Genomic DNA, 17187 nt, shown 5'->3' on the forward strand with positions numbered 1-17187 from the left:
TATGAAATTTATTGTCAAATTGGTTTCCATACAACACCCAGTGCTCATCCCAAAAGGTGCCCTCTTTAATACCCATCACCCACCCCCCATCAGCCCTCAGTTTGTTCTCAATTTTTAAGAGTATCTTATGCTTTGGCTCTCTCCCACTCTAACCTCTTTTTTGTTTTGTTTTTTTTTCCCCTTCCCCTCTGCCATGGGTTTCTGTTAAGTTTCTCAGGATCCACATAAGAGTGAAACCATATGGTATCTGTCTTTCTCTGTATGGCTTATTTCACTTAGCATCACACTCTCCAGTTCCATCCACGTTGCTACAAAGGGCCATATTTCATTCTTTCTCATTGCCATGTAGTACTCCATTGTGTATATAAACCACAATTTCTTTATCCATTCATCAGTTGATGGACATTTAGGCTCTTTCCATAATTTGGCTATTGTTGAGAGTGCTGCTATAAACATTGTGGTACAAGTGCCCCTATGCATCAGTACTCCTGTATCCCTTGGGTAAATTCCTAGCAGTGCTACTGCTGGGTCATAGGGTAGGTCTATTTTTAATTTTTTGAGGAACCTCCACACTGTTTTCCAGAGTGGCTGCACCAATTTGCATTCCCACCAACGGTGCAAGAGGGTAGGATATGCTCTTTATATTGGACTGCTTTCTAGTGACTTCTTAAGACATTGATTATGTATTTTTTGCATCTTTTTCCTATTTGGTAAAGGGCATGATTTTCATGTGCTATCTAGTCCAGATAAGTATGCTGTCTAGCTGTCATTCCAGTTTTTTTTTAAGTGAATAAATGTGTACTATCAGAGTAACGAACTAGAAAACAGTTTAATGTATTCATTCTTATGCTGCAAGGGACATGCATAAATTGTCAAATTTCTGATGGTCTTATTCCTTTGCTATGGCCAAACCACATTTTTATGATTTTTTTTTGTTAGTTCCCAGTATATAAAGCATATTGATTTCTGTCTTTGATACTCACGTATTAACTATCCAGAGTCTTAAATCTCTGCATCCCCTAGCACATTCCTCTACTGTTCCCAGAAACCTGTGTCCCTCCCTGACCCTCCCACCTCTCTTTTGAAAGACCCCTGGGGAACATGTGTCACTTTTCCTTTCCTAGAGGATCACTCTTCTGTAGCATGGATTTTTAGGGCCCAAAGTGTCTGAGTTGCTAGACTATGATAATCATAATTATACTTTACATTTACATGGCTCTCTCTCATCTTATTTCTGATTTCTTCTGTCCAGCAACATCAGATAGAAACCCCTAGGAGACTGGTTTAATATGCAGTTCCTAGGCCCCAATCCAGGTAGAGTCCATCAGTGACTTTTGGTTGTGAGGTGGCTAGTATTTTTAACAACCTTCGCGGCTGAGCCTGCACACTAAAATTTGAGAGCCATTGCTGTGGTGACTATTCTGGGACAAAAACTGGACCATCAATGTGGACAAGCTGGGCTGGCACAGGGAGGGTGAAGGGCACTGGAAGAGCAGTCTGGGTTATGGGCCTTCGGTGAGCAGGGGGAAGGCTGGAAGATTCAAGGAAGGTCAAAGTTAGGTTTAGCCAAAGGAGGCCAGAGGAAGGAAACTGCCCTGCTGGGTAGGCTTCAGATCTTAATGCAACAATTCCAGGAAGTTGGCCTCCAGCAGCTTGAGCTATAGGCCCTTCAAGGGAGCAGAGAGACCCCCAGAGGGATGGACAGAATCACCAGCCCCTCCTTTGACCACCTCATCACCATTACCAAGTGTCTTGAGATTATTGAAACATGCTATCCTCAGGAAGAGGTAGCCACGGTCTGCTTTTATACCTCAAATTTCTTCCAGTTAAGGATAAGTAGGAAGTAAAAATAATCAGTGTGTATAAGATGGACCAATATGTACTAAAGTGAAAACAGGTGATATCAGACCCTTACCTATTTCTAAGTAGAATTAGGTACCTTAGAAATGCTGGGAGGTGAACATTACCAGAGGAGGAAAAGTTACAGAAGGAAGAATGGTGGATGAGAGTGGGAGAACAGTGGGGGTAAATTCTGCCCAGACCATCCTCATTTAATCTCAGCTGCACCAGGACATCTCTGTCCCGCCTCCTTTGGGTCTGGGCCCAGTAGGCTTGTGTTGTCGATATAGCTGACATTGTCCATCTTAATCTTACTAATTCTCTGCTACATTTGAAAATACTGGCCAGTCTCGCCTTCTGGGAACTCAGTTGGCTTGGCTTTTAGGACTTCATTCCTTTGGTTCTTTCCTACCTTCTAACCATTCCTTCCTGGTCTCTTTCGTAAACTCCTGTCAACCTACCCTTGAGTCCCTACCGCTCATTTCACTGTGAGCAATCTCTTCCACGCTGACCATTTTAACTGCCACTGTAATTAATGTATAAGGCTCTCAAATCCATATTTCTGGCTTCCTCCTAAGGCTCAGATTCCTATCTTGCTGCCCCTCTATACTGCTAAAGATCTCTCTCTCTCTCTCTGCCTTACAGGAAAAATCACCCAGTTCTACTGAATCTAGTTTCTAGATTCTGGAGCCTATTCCTTATAGCTGTGGTGTAGGGCCTCAGTAACTCTTTATGAACTAATGTGGCACTACTTTTTCATTACTTTTCCTGCTTCTGAACAGAAATCCACCCCTTTCCGATTGCCATCCAAGTACTCCACCTTTAAAAAAGTAAAACTGAGGGCCCTCTGTGAGCTGACCCACACCTTTCTTCCAAGCATTAGTCCCTTCTTTCCTCACCTTGGAATTTGTGCTCCATCAGTATCTGAAGGCTTTTAGCTCCCTGCCCACCCTGCGATGTCGACTCGCCTTGACTAGTACTGGGATATATTTGTGTAATAACATCCCATCTTCCCATTTCCCTTCTTTTGGTTACACTGTTCATTATTTAATATTAGTTCAGCTGTCTTCACAAACCATCTCTCATTCATTGCCCCTCCCCTCCCTACTCTCACCCCAGAGACCATGTTTCTGTAACTTACCACATTGTATCAAACTTGTATCTGTGCCCCCACGTTGTGTCAAACTTCATATCTGCACCCCTTGTTAAACTGTGAACTCCTTGAGAGCAGGGAGCGTTATCTTATTTGTCTTTGTGTCTCCTGTGCACATCTGGTACAGTGCCTGGCATGTACTGGGCACTCCACAAGCACTTGTCATTCTGAACTTCCCAAACCCTGACAAGGCCGCCATAAACCATGTGTATAGCGCAGACAGCTTATTGATGGAGCTTCCGTGTGTGTTTTTACTGTCCTGAATGATTGGATATGAATTATTAAAGGTCATATAAGCAGCTGCACAAGACAAAGCTGGAATTCTGATAAGTCATTTATAATCTTTCAGAATGGCCTGTGGGTGTCCAAGGATTTTGGGGGAAAATGGGAAGAAATCCACAAAGCAGTGTGTTTGGCCAAATGGTGAGTAACAGAAGACTCCATCTGTGCAGAGCCCTAAACCTTTCCTGACAGGGCTGCCAAAAGTCACATGAGTAAATATTGAGCACTTACCATGTGCCAAGTACTCTTCAGGGTGCCCTAAGGGATACAAGAGAAGGGGTATGACCCAAATCTTGACCTGGAGGAGCCTCTAATTCTGCTGGGGAAGAATACTTAGTCTCACTAAATGTTAGAATATAAAGTGTAAAACAAGGCACATGACTGAGTTGCTCCTGCCTGCAAAGGTTTAGTCTCCATTAATGGTGACATCAGTTGGAAAGCATAAAATACAGCTTTGAGTTGAGGACTTACATACTTCCCTGTGCCCAGATTTATATTCCCTCATCTAGAGCTCCATTTCAGTCATGTGGAATGTAGCACGGACTCAGGAAGAAAGCCCAGAGAGCTTCCAGGCCATCAGAGTCACACTGTCCATGCACCAGAAATCCTTCACTTCTCTTGCTGGGCCCCCACCCCCACCCAGTGCCTGCTTAAGATGATGCAGTGGAGGAGGAGCCCCTGGATGGCTCAGCTGAGCATCTGACATGAGTTCAAGCCCTGTATCAGGCTCGCTGCTGCCGGCACACAAGAGCCAGCTTCAGATTCTCTGTCCCTCTCTCTCTCTGCCCCTCCCCCACTCATATTCATTCATTCTCTCTCTCTCTCTCTCTCAAAAAAAAAAAAAAAAAAAAAAAGTGCCTGGGTGGCTCAGTTGCTTAAGCATCTGACTTCTGCTCAGGTCATGATCTCCGTGCTGACAGCTCAGAGCCTAGAGCTGCTTCGGATTATGTGTCTCCCTCCCTCTCTCTCTGCCCCTCCCCTGCTTGCACTCTGTCTCTCTCCCTCCAAAATAAACAAACATTTAAAAAAAAAAAAAAAAAAAGATGATGCAGTGGAGGAGTTCTTAGGAGCAGATCACCTTTGTCCTAACTGGCTAGTCAGCGGCTTAACCTCTGGCTTTTGTGAAAGGAGATTTACTGGGGGAGTTTGGGAGATTGTTGAGCAAGAATTGTGTTAAAAACCTTCATACCTCCCAAATTCTGATTAGGCTCACTCCCCTGTTTAGAACCTCTTTCTTCCTTCTCTTTGACTAATTTCAACAAACTTGTTAATGTAACTTCCCTGTGGATAGCAGATTGGTGCCAGAGGTGGGGTGTGTGAACACCAAGAGCAAGCACACCCAGCCTGAGAATCCCCTGCCTGAGAGCTGCATGGAGGTGGGGGGACTGTAAAAGCAAGAGAAACAGAAGCTGTAACAGGATGTGATTATTTGGTGCCAGATCAAGAGAGCACACGTACCTCAGTGACTTCTAATGGGAACACTGTGTTACAGTTTCCTGCGGTTGATGTTCGTGAAGATGACCCATAGTCCAAGGAAGACTTTCATATTTAATGTCCTCGACTTAGGGAGTCAGGGAAATGTGTAATAGAGACATTGCTAAATATATCTACTGAAATTAAAGTATTAAAAAATATCGCTTGAATAAAATGGCCTTTTCCCAGGAAACACTGGTTACATGGTTTTTACAGCACCACCAAGGGACACATGCCACGTCTACATTTGTTCTATTTTTTTTTAATATTTATTCATTTATTTTTGGGAGAGAGCACGCGTGTGCAGGTGAGGGAGAGAGAGAATCCCAAGCCAGCTCTACACTGTCAGCACAAAGCCCAATGCAAATCTCAATCTCACGAACTGTGAGATTATGACCCGAACAGAAATCAATAGACGCTGAACTGACAGAGCCACCCGGGCACCCCATTCACTGTGTGTGTTTCAGTGAACTGTATTTGTGCCTTATGTGGTCTTATCAGGAAAGAACTAACTTTATTTATTTATTTATTTATTTATTTATTTATTAAAGTTTATTTATTTTGAGAGAGACAGAGTGAGTAGGGGAGGGGCAGAGACAGAGGGAGAGAGAGAAAACCCCAAGCAGGCTCTCTGCTGAGTCACCTCAACCGACTGAGCCACCCAGGTACCCCTGGAAGGAAGTAACTTTTAAAGTAACTAAGTTAACAGATTGCTTCACTCTTGATGGACCTAAGGTACATAGGGTGTTACTATAGTAAGACTCTAGTAATTTTGGTCATTAACACTCACTTTTATGGGAGCTCCGAGGTGGCTCAGTCAGTTGAGCATCCGACTACTGATTGAGGCTCAGGTCATGATCTCACACTCCAGCTCCCACATTGGCCTCCAGGCTGAGCATGGAGCCTGCTTGGGATTCTCTCTCTCTCTCTCTCTCTCTCTCTCTCTCTCGCTTTCTCTCTCTTGCTCTCGCTCTCGCTCTCCCTCTCCTGCCTCCCTCCCTCTCTCCCTCTCGAAAGAAATAAGCATTAAAAAAAAAAAAAGAAACCATAAACTCACCTTTACATATGTATATCAAATCACCACAGTGTGCACTTTAAGTGTTGTCAGTTATACCTCCAAAGTTCAAAGAAACAAACAGAAAACTCATCTTTAAAAGTGAAAGTTAAGGGGTGCCTGGCTGGCTCTATTGGTCCAGCATGTGATTCTTGTTCTCCATGTTATGGGTTTGAGCCCCACATGGGGTGGAGAGATTACTTAAAAAATTTTTAAAGGTAAAAATTTATTTTTGAAAGGTATTTTGTATTCTGTATAATATTTTTTATTTTTGTAACTCGTTTTTCTGATTAGTGTCTAAATATAGGATAACTGGTCTGCTGGCCACTGTTACCTCACCTTTTAGATGTTTGATTTCTAGGAATTGATAGCCTGCAGTGCCAAAGGAACATGCTCAGACCCAGCACCTTCCGCTGGTGCTGGTTGATAAGTACCTTCAGGGTCTGAATTGACACCTTCCGCTGGTGCTGATCTAGAAGTACCATCAGGGTCTGAATCAACTTTCCTGAAAATTCCCTTTCCAAGTTCGAATTTAAATAATTCAACCTCTGACCTTGCTGTCTATTTGAGATGAAAGAACTAAGTTACTTAGCACATGCAAAGCATGGAACTTCGTTCTGAGGGGAAACAACAGAGCACAGAACTTCACACCTGTCCTAAGAATGCGATAATGTAATAGGAGAGAGAAGACATAAACTGGTGGATTAAGATAATTAAATAGGAGACAAAGGAATGCTGAGTGGTTGGCACAGAGTAGCACAGTGCCCTGAAACAAGGTTTCTCAACTTTGGTGCTAATGGCGTTTGGAACCAGACAGTTCTTTGTTGTGGGGGAGCTGGCCTCTGCATCGCAGGGTGTTTAGCAGCATCTCTAGCCTCTGCCCACTAGATACTGGCAACAACTGCCCATCCCCCAGTTGTGACCACTGGAAATGACCCGGGGGAGCAAAATTGCCCCCAGTTGAGAATCACTCCTCCAGAATTTTGCAGCAAAGAAGCTTTCCAGTTGGAGTGCCAGGAAAAATTTCATAGAAGAGCTAGATTTTGGGGCACGTGTGTGCCTCAGTCACTTGGGCATCTGACTCTTGGTTTTGGCTCAGGTCATTATCTCACAGTTATGAGTTGTGGGTCATGGGTTTGGCCCGCATCAGGCTCTCTGCTGTCTGCGTGGGGCCTGCTTTGATCCTCTGTCCCCTCCTCTCTCTCTCTGCACCTCCCCTGCTCATGCTCTTTCTCTCTCTCTCAAAAATAAATAAACATTAAGAAAAAAAATTTTAATAAAAAAAAAAAAAAGAGAAGAGCTAAATTTGAAGCTGGAGCCTAAAGATTGTGAGGGTAAGATTTGGTTACATGAGAGAGAAAAGCATTTTAAGCCAGAAACAGGAACAGCAAATGCAAGAGGCAGATTTGGAGAGAGTAAGTAGGCCAGTCTGACCCGCTGAAAGAGTCCACGTGAAGAAGTAGTGGACTAGGGAAAATCCTGGGGCCGGGCTGGGGGGAACCTTGACCAGCGAGGCTGCGAGAATCTGGCATGCAGCATCCCCAAAAGCTGTCTCAGCTGGCGCCTGCGGATGGAGTGTGTCATTAGTAGACTTGCCTGGAGCTCGTGACTGCAGTTGACAGCAGTCTTGAACTGTGTCTTTTCTGTCTTTGCCTCTTTGTAGGGGGTCAGAAAACACCATCTTCTTTACCACCTATGCAAACGGCTCTTGCAGTAAGTATATTTTAGTCCCAAATAAGAGTGTCCTGTTGTCCACTCATGGTTGTAAGAAGTAGAAACATCAAAGATCCTTCCATTGTCCTGTGATTTTAATAGCTAAAGATAACTGGCAATGATTTTTAAAATTTTGAAATTACAACCAGATTCAAATTTTAAAAGCACTGAGCCTAGATCAAATAAAAATGCAAGCCACACACAGAAGCAGTATACTTAATTTTAGTAACGCTTATACATGAAGTAAAAATTAGACTACAAACAGTAACAAGTTGAAGTGCATAGTGATTTCTGCAAAAGAGCATGGAGGTTGTGTTTGTGTTGGTGGAAGTTGTTAGCTGTCCAGTCCACGGCTCCATTTCATTTATCCATTCATTCATGTGAGCACCTGCAGTAGTGTGCCAATCACCGTTCTAAGGACGGAGAGAGCAAGACACCCAAGGCCTGCTCTCATGGGGCTTGAATTCCAGTAGGGGTGTTAGATGACCAGCAAGAAAACCAGAAACTCAAGACTACTTAAAATAAAATAAGATTGTTTCCAAGCATGAAGAAAGCAAAACAGGATGCTGTGGCTGTGACACGTTTATATAACACTGTATTTTAATTAAGTAAGCTTTATCTTTCTATCCAGTGCAAAACCTCACCTGTATAAAAATAAAACCCCATGTTAATTTCCTATGCCTAATGCTGTGTTATTTCATATTGTTACTTGATTAACATGCATAAGATTAAAAATCCTTTAGCTATAAAATTAAGAACATTCTAAAACACTTGTTTTGAACTAGGGGCTCACCAGTATATGCAACTTTTATTAATATTTTGTCTTGTTTAAGAAGCTGACCTTGGGGCACTGGAATTATGGAGAACTTCAGACTTGGGGAAGAGCTTCAAAACCATCGGTGTGAAAATCTACTCCTTTGGTCTTGGGGGACGTTTCCTTTTTGCCTCTGTGATGGCTGATAAGGTGGGTATTGCCCTTTTATTGGCGATTTCTAATATTCTGTAAATATGTCTCAAACGAGTCCCTTTAACTGCTAGGACTGACAGAGTTTCTTGCCTTTTTTGCAACGTTCACTAAGATTTGGAGGGAGTCTTCCTAGAAGTTGACTGATTCTTCAGGGCTACTCTGTAGCTCAGCCTGTTGTCACCACATGACCTGTGGTACCTGTTCTGGGATGCATGGCCCCAGTGTTTGGACTCTACTCAGACATGGGCATCTGAAAAAAGCAGTCCCATTTGTTCATTATCCAGTAATGAAATAGTGACATTAATTGAGTACCACCTATATTCTAGGTGCTATTCTAGGTCCCAGGAATATAGCAGTGAACACACAGATAAATGTCCTGCTCTCAGAGCTTATATTTAAGTAGGGAATTGGATCAACACTAAACTAATAAATACGATATTATAATATCAGTTAACAATTAAAACTATGAAGAAATCTATAGCTGAGTAAGGAAATAGAATGCATTAGGAACTGGAGCAGTGCTATTTTAGATAGGGTGGTTTGGATGGGCTGTCTGAGACCTGACTGAAGTGAGAACTTAGCTCTGTGTACATTTAGGCTGAAGAAACAGTAAGCACAAAGACCCTAGGATTGGAACATGCTGGAAATATTGAAGAACAGTGAGAAGGGCAGCATGGCTGGAGCACAGGCAAAGGTGGTCCAAAGAGGGGGAGCCAATGGCCTTTATAGGTCACGATTAAGAGCTTGGCTTTTTTTTTTTTTCTTTTAATCTGTTTATTTTTGAGAGAGTGAGTCGGAGCGGGGCAGAGAAAGAGGGACAGAGGATCCAAAGCAGGCTCCAAGCTGACAGCAGAAGCCTGATGCAGGACTTGAACTCACAAACTGAACCGTGAGATAATGATCTGAGCCAAAGTCGGATGCTTAACCAACTGAGCCACCCAGGCACCCCAAGAGCATGGCTTTTATTCTTCATGTGTTGGAGAGCTCTGAAGGGTTGTTAGCAAGGGAATGGTGTAAGTTGGCTGCTCTTTTGACAGAATAGGTAGGTGCAGGAACCAATAGCCTGACAAGGGGCAGGAATGGAAGAACCAAGAGAAGCTGGGAGGCCATGACAGCAGTGAGAGAAGATGGTAGGTTGGACCAGGCTATTAACATGGATGAGAGAAGAAGTGGTAAGAGTGCAGATATATTGTTAACGTGTTGCCAGTAGGATTTGCTGATGGATTAGATGTGGATTGTGAGGGAATGAGAGGAACCCAGGATAACTTTAGTCTTTGGCCTGAGCAACTGGGTGAATGGTGGTACCATTTACTGAGATGGCAGAGACCACAAGAGGACCAAGTTTGTGGGAGGGAAATCAAGAATTCAGTTTTGGGTATGAGATGCCTGCTAGATATCTAAGTGGAAATGTTGAGTAAGCATTCGGGTATATGAATCTCTCCAAATTATATGGTATATAAAGCTATGTGACTGGATGTTATCTTCTGGAGGCCTGAGCATGGGCCAGAGCACCCTAGTAATGCTGAAAGGTTGGAAAGAGATGAAAATCCAGCAAAGAAGACTGAGAAGGAAGGACCAGGGAGGCGGGGAGTAGGGCAGGGATTCCACGAAAGCCAAGGGGAGAAAGTGTTTCAAGCAGGAGGAGTGATCTGCTGTGTGAAACTCAACTAAAATACGTAATTAGATGAGTCCTGAGAATTGTCTACTGGAGTTGGCAAAGTGGAAGTTGTCAGTGACCTGGACAAGCGTGTTTTCATCAGAGCACCGGGGTTAACGGGCTGATTACAGCGGGTTCAGAGAAAGGGGGAGTGGAGACGCGGAAGTGGACACAGTAACTATACATAACTGTCTCAAGCAGTTTTGTGATCATCTTCCCAGCAGCCCTAGGAGCTGGCCTCTCACCTCAATTTGTATTTGAGGAAATTGAGTAACTTGCTTAGGGTCACCCAGAGATAGAACCCTGGTGGAAATCAGACTGACTGCTTCCAGAGTTAGCCTCCTACTCTGTACTGCTACTGTCTAGTGTGTGCTTTTTAATTCTAGTTTCTACCTGTAACAATGAGTAAGACCGAAAGTAAACATCTAGGTATAAGTTAGAGATAGGTTAAATGTACTTGTCACTAAATTTTAAAGAGTATTTAACATAAGGAAGCCCTGGGACTCATTCCTGTGCCCTGGCTAAATATGTCTAGTAGCTATTTTAAGCTATTTATCTGAAAGGAGGTGTTAATTGCCTACCTAACAGACTCCTTTCAACAGATAAATACTCCCTGATCAGCTCCCCTATATTAATTTCTGCCTCTCCTTGGCCTCTTCCTAGCCTGTGCATGTTCCCTTCACTATGGCTGTTTAGAGAGACTTCCTTAAAGAGGAGACGTGTCACATCTTGACTTCCCTGTGATCTCCCAAGCATGAGTTTCGTCTCCATTTTCTAGACTCTTAATTGTCTCATTCTTTGAGTTATTCTAGGACTGTCTCAGAGGGACCTAACTTTGGTACAGTAATCATCATTTTAAGAATTATCTGAGCAAGCATAGCGAATGGCTGTAAAGCCAAACTAAAGACGACCCCATCATACCCTTAGCTCTATTGAAGAAAATGGGAATGTCAGAGGTTGGGAGAATTACATCATACAGGGCCATACCAGAATGAAGAAGCCAAAGAGGAAGCCAAGATAGCCTTGCTTACAATAGAATGGATTGTTCCATTGCCTGGAACTTTGCTAGGGGTTAGAAATTGCTTTGGTGGGGCGCCTGGCTGGCTCAGTTGGTTGGGTGTCCAACTTTGGCTCAGGTTATGATCTCGCGACTTGTGGGTTCAGGCCCCACATCGGGCTCTGTGCTGACAGCTCGGAGCCTGGAGCCTGCTTTGGACTCTGTGTCTCCCTCTCTCTCTGACCCTTCCCTGCTCGTGCTCTCTCTCTCTCAAAAATAAATAAACAAAAAAAAATTTAAGAAATTGTTTTGGTAATTGGTACTAGGACGTGTCATTTATAACGATTGTATCCAGTGAAGAAATGGAGAGTGAGACTTACAATTATGAATAATAATGTTCCTATTCATGTCCCTGCACATGGCATCTTAGTGGAAATTGAAACATTAAATATTGGCATTTGTTCCAGGATACAACGAGAAGGATTCATGTATCAACAGATCAAGGGGACACGTGGAGCATGGCCCAGCTACCTTCTGTGGGGCAGGAACAGTTCTATTCTATTCTGGCAGCTAATGATGACATGGTGTTCATGCATGTAGATGAACCTGGAGGTAAGAGCTTTTTTTAGTGGCCCACCCTTGAACGCATAGAGATTTAAACTTCAAGTTCTATTTTGAGCTTCCTTCTTACGTGTTGACATTTCCTCTTACCTCTAGGTTTTTATTAGTGTCCTACTGAATACTCTGTCTTAGAGATACTGTGTAGTCTCTGTTAAGAAGGCCCCTTCTTTTGGCTCTAGAATGTGGTTTATGTGTATGTCCAAGTATTCTAGAGCAGTGCTGCTCAAAGAATGGTCGGAGGACCGGTGCTATACGGTTTGCAAGCTCTTTGTTGCCAAGTAAGCACCAAAGCAATAGCAAACATTGAGAAACTCCTCTTACCATTTGACAAAGTAATTTTACATCTGTTGAATCTAATCATTAAAACATTGAGGATTAGATTTTGTATTTCACTCTTCTTAGGATTAATTTTTATTATATTTTACAAAGGATCGGTTTGTGCCATAATAGAAATTTAAAAATTGATCCTTCACCAGGGTGCCTGGCTGGCTCAAGGGAGTATGCAACTCTTGACCTCGGGGTTGTGAGTTCGAGCCCCATGTTGGGTGTGGAGATTACTTAAATAAATAAAACTTAAAAAAAGAAATTGATCCTTCACCACAGTTCAAGAAGCATAGGTTTAGAATATAAAGATTTAGAGGTATGTATGATATAAATCTAAGTGCATTGCCTCTGCCACCAGAATATATCTGGGAAGGGCTTTTCTGTGGCATCTGGTTAATTCATTCAACAAACAGTATCTACCAGACTCCAGGCACCAAGCTGGGTAGTAGAATTAAAGGTGGACATGAAAATCATGAGTATCAAACCATGATTAATGCTCAGGTCTGTGCCTACATCATGAAGAGGGACAGTTGGCTAATGTATGCAGTCAGTCAGCGATTTAGTCATGTGTATGGTTGGACTGTTGTTTTTCTCTCTGTTCCCTCCCCGCAAGACTTACTGTTTTTGTTTGTTTGCCTATTTCAGATACCGGATTTGGCACAATCTTTACCTCAGATGATCGAGGCATTGTCTATTCCAAGTCCTTGGACCGACATCTCTACACCACCACAGGTGGCGAGACGGACTTTACCAATGTGACCTCCCTCCGCGGGGTCTACATAACAAGTGTGCTCTCAGAAGGTAAGTCTGGGCACAGCTGTCCTTCAGCTGAAAGTGTTGGGAGTCGAGACTTTCAGAAACAATGGTGGTCCTGTCCCCCCAGTACTGTTGCTTGCCTAGCCGGCAAACCTATTCATGTCAATACTGGCTCTTCATTTTACATCAGTTATGGTAAATAGAACTAAAAAGAGCAAAGCAGCAGCAGATAGAAAGAAAGATTTTTTGGGTTCTATGTTGTGTAGAGGAAGTTTTAAATAAATGAAAGCAATGAGTTTTCTATATTGGGAGGTTTAGGCCTAGAGGAATGAGCCTGAGTTTGAACCACTTCCTGCTTTTCTCCTTGTAGAAGGCACAGCTGTAGCCGGCCACCGTTCCTCTGGTGTTCTGCTCCGAGGTTCTGCAGAGCTCACCTTTGCTAAGGCCCAGTTATACAAATAAACACGTCACTCTAAAGTACAAAGACTCTTAAGGTTTTGTTTATAGATGTATTTATTTTTTTTGGTGGGAGGTGAGAGGTTGTTTTTATTGGTAAAGATCTTGCAGTGGTCGGCAAGGTCTTAAGCAGTACTGACCCGTTTCCTCCCACCCCTCTTCCCTCCACCCACTGCATTCTGGTCACTGCAGCCCTCTGCCAGTCGTTAAACACACCAGGCACACACATGCATGGTTTAGAGATTTTCAGGGACTGTTCTCTGTTTCCCCAGATATCTGCAAGGCTGACACCATCCTCCTTCCAATCTGTGCTCATATGTTGCTTTCTGAATAGAGCCATAGAGCCTGCCATGACTGTCCCACTGGGAGCTTGTCTGTCCTCCCCTAGTCACACACACACACACACACACACACACACACACACACACTCAGCCCCTCTTTAGCAGGGCAGGATTTTCCATGGCACTTATTTTCCAACATACTATATAATTTACCTGTTTACAGCATCTGGCGTTTGTCTCACCCTGCTAGAATGTACATTCACCAAGTTTTATTTCTGTTTTGTTCACCAAGATAGTCCCGAAGGCTCACAACAGTTTTCACATAGTAGGCATGCAATAAATATTTATTGACTAAATGAATTGTCCTTCATTTGCTTTCTTGTTTGATTTTCCTTGGGAAACTCAAAGCATATTGTCTCTGAATTTAAACTTGCAATAGTTTATGTCATTAAGAATAGAGAACAGGGAAGAGCATGTAGAAAAAAGAGAAAAGGTATAGGAGAGATCGGGTATGGGGTAGTGGAAAGATGAAAATTAGGAATTACTGAGCCAGACTTAGGCACATACATTCAAATCTTGAGAGTCCCTATAACAAGCCTGGTATCCTGGCCTTATCTGAGTAAAGATTGGGATGCCTTCCCATTGTAGATTTTACCTTGAAGGCAACCAAGCAAGGAAGGAGAATGGACATTAACCTGTTTGTGTTGGTAAGGAGAAAAAGGGTATTTTTTCAAGAGTATCAGTCTAGATGATTTCTGGAATCAGCTGAGTCCTATTCAGGTGGGAAGCCTTCTTCAAATAGCATAGAGTGCTGCTCAGTTACTCACCAACACTGAGCTGTTTTGTTGGATGTTACAAGCTTGTAGGACTCTAGAGTTCTAATGGCATTATGTAGCCCCAGGAGCGAGAGATGCCATGGTAAACTGAATTTAATAAGGTACTTCCGGTCTATCAGACTTAAGACTGTTCTTTTCCCATTCAGATAACTCTATCCAGACTATGATCACTTTTGACCAAGGAGGAAGGTGGAAGCACCTGAGGAAGCCTGAAAACAGTGAATGTGATGCTACAGCCAAAAACAAGAATGAGGTGTGTCTTACTCCATGTGTCCTGTGCAGCCATTGTGTCCTGCTCTGATCGGTTTCAGGCCTTTGAATAATGAAGTTTTGTACTTGGTTAGTGACCACAGCTGCTACAGGTGGAAAGTTTGGAAATCAGAGTAATGAAAGTAATGTAGAATGTAGGAAAAGGAAAAGCCAAAATACTATGGACTATTTGTCTTTTAAAGAAAAAACTAAAGGCTAAAATTTACTAAACCACTGAATGAAAACAGAACGGAGGATGGGCCGGTAATCAGTTAAGAGTCAGCATGGCAACTATGAGACTTAAGGAATTCTACGTGACGCCAGGGACCAGCCATTCATGAGCAGTGCAAAGCCGTGCTGGCCAGAAACAAACAGAAGAGAACTTGGCCTTCTCTTCCCCTCTCCCTGGGCTCCACACAGCCAGAGGGTGTGGATGGTGACACGGTAGGGCCCATGAATGCCAGAACTAGCCCCTCTGAGGAGAGGCTAAGAATAGAGATACAAAGGCATTGCTCTAGGAGATCCCAGGTTCCAGGAGTGATGGGTCTGGACAGACAAGAAAAAAAGAAAAGAGGAACAAGTCTTGTGTCTGGCTCTTACAGAGTTTGAGAAGAGTTTCGGGGAACCCTGGGAGTTTTCCTCAAAAAATGACAGTGTTGGTGGTTCCCGAGCTCTTCTCAGAATACCTGTGGCCGATATCCACTCTGCTGTTGTAGGCGGGACTTTTTGTTTCCTTTTAAGAGCCTCAGACTGTGTAAGATAGTGTACCTGTGCCACCCGGTGCCCTTTCTCCTTTCCCCTTTTTTTCCATCCCTCTACCGTGGCCGTGCCCTGTGCCTGCCCTCTTCACCTTGAGCCTGGGCAGTGCAGTGGCCTCTTTACTTGCCTGGCCACTCTCACACTCCATGCCTTTCCCTCCTCAGTACGTTTCAGGGTTCCCCTTTGCCTGTGAATAAAGTCTGTGCCTCTGACCTGGTGAGTGAAGGTCCTCTCCTCCCCTGTCAGGCTCTCTTCTGCCTTTTCATTGTCATTGTCCATCTGATCACTGGCATGTTCCTTGTAGCCCTCTGCTGCCCCCTGAACACCGTACATGCGCTCCTGCCTCTGTGGCGCTGCCCACGTGACTCTTGGGAAATTTATGCCTGACTCTCCCAGTCCTGAGCCATTAGAAGCAGTGGAAATCCTGATCATCCTGAGGGCCCATCTTCACCTAGAATTAATCCTGCCTCTTCATGTCGCCTGTAGTTTGTGTGAACCCCTTTTTACTGCAGTAAAATATATGACATAAAATGAACATTTTATCCAACACAGACCTCTTTTAAAACATTAACTTTCATTGTGCTTTATAGCTCAACTGGTTTCTCAGAAATTTTAAAGACAGGACTGGGTCTTACTTTGAATCAGCACCACATCTTGTACGGTATCAGAAGTATGTCAGGTGTTCATCAAGTTTATTTGTGTGGAATCATGCTTTATTTTTATTTTCATGTTTATTCATGCTTTAAATATTGATCAGAGGCTTCGGTGTAATGCAGGAATAAAATAAACTAAGCATTACACATGAGAAAATAATTGCATAATTTGCTCCTAAATATACTAATCTATTTTGGAATCAAGAATATCCCACTGAGACCATAACTCAACAACAGAAAAAACAAATACCCAAATTAAAAATGGTTAAAGGACTTGAGTAGACATTTCTGTATAGGGAATATACAAGGGGCACCTGGGTGTCTCAGTCAGTTAGGTGTCTGACTTGATTTCAGCTCAGGTCACAATCTCACGGTTCATGAGTTCGAGCCCCGCATGATCTCATATGTTGACAGTAAGGAGTCTGCTTGGGATTCTGTCTCTCTCCTTCTCTCTCTGCTCTTCCCGTGCTCGCTCACTCTCTCTCAGAATAAACAAGCTTTAAAAAAAAAAAATTATATATATATATATATATATATATATACACACACACACACACACACATGGCCAAAAACTCACATGAAAAGATGCTTGACATCACTAATTATTAAGAAAATGCAAATCAGAGCCACAGGGAGAGATCACCTCTCACGCCTCTCATGTACATTAGAATGGCTACTATCAAAAACAAGACGAAACAAAATAACGTGTTGCCAAGGATGTAGAGAAGTTGGGATCCTTGTGCTTCATTGGTGGGTATGAAAAATAGTGCAGTCACTATATGAAACAGTATGCGGTTCCTCAGAAAATTAAACAGAACTGCCATATGATCAGCGATCCTACTTCTGAGTATATATCCAAAGGAAAGCAGGGTCTCAAAGAAATATTTGCATGCCGATGTTCATAGTAGCATTATTCACAGTAGCCAAAAGCTGGAAGCAACCCAAGTGTCCTTTGACAGATAAACGGAGAAGCAAAGTGTGGCATATACATGCAATGGAATAATATTCTGCCTTCAATAAACTCTGACACATACCACAACATGGATGAACCTTGAGGACATAATGCTAAGTGAAATAAGCCAGTCATCAGACAAATACTATGTGGTTCCACTTATAT

General features: G+C 43.1%; 1 protein-coding gene across 5 annotated transcripts in view; it reads left to right on the plus strand.

Moving 5' to 3' along the window:
* The window catches only part of SORT1 (sortilin 1), a 67439-nt gene that overhangs the window by 34474 nt on the left and 15778 nt on the right, over positions 1-17187 (plus strand). For 4 of the 5 annotated variants that reach the window (XM_049616639.1, XM_049616643.1, XM_049616644.1 and 1 more), the window contains exons 6-11: positions 3342-3415; positions 7465-7514; positions 8348-8478; positions 11603-11747; positions 12726-12881; positions 14556-14662. In XM_049616639.1, the coding sequence (XP_049472596.1) occupies positions 3342-3415; positions 7465-7514; positions 8348-8478; positions 11603-11747; positions 12726-12881; positions 14556-14662 (663 nt within the window). The remainder of the gene's footprint in view (positions 1-3341; positions 3416-7464; positions 7515-8347; positions 8479-11602; positions 11748-12725; positions 12882-14555; positions 14663-17187) is intronic. The other variant, XM_049616640.1, reaches the window with a different exon arrangement.

This window comes from Panthera uncia (genome assembly GCF_023721935.1).
Source record: "Panthera uncia isolate 11264 chromosome C1 unlocalized genomic scaffold, Puncia_PCG_1.0 HiC_scaffold_4, whole genome shotgun sequence".
Taxonomy (NCBI): Eukaryota; Metazoa; Chordata; class Mammalia; order Carnivora; family Felidae; genus Panthera; species Panthera uncia.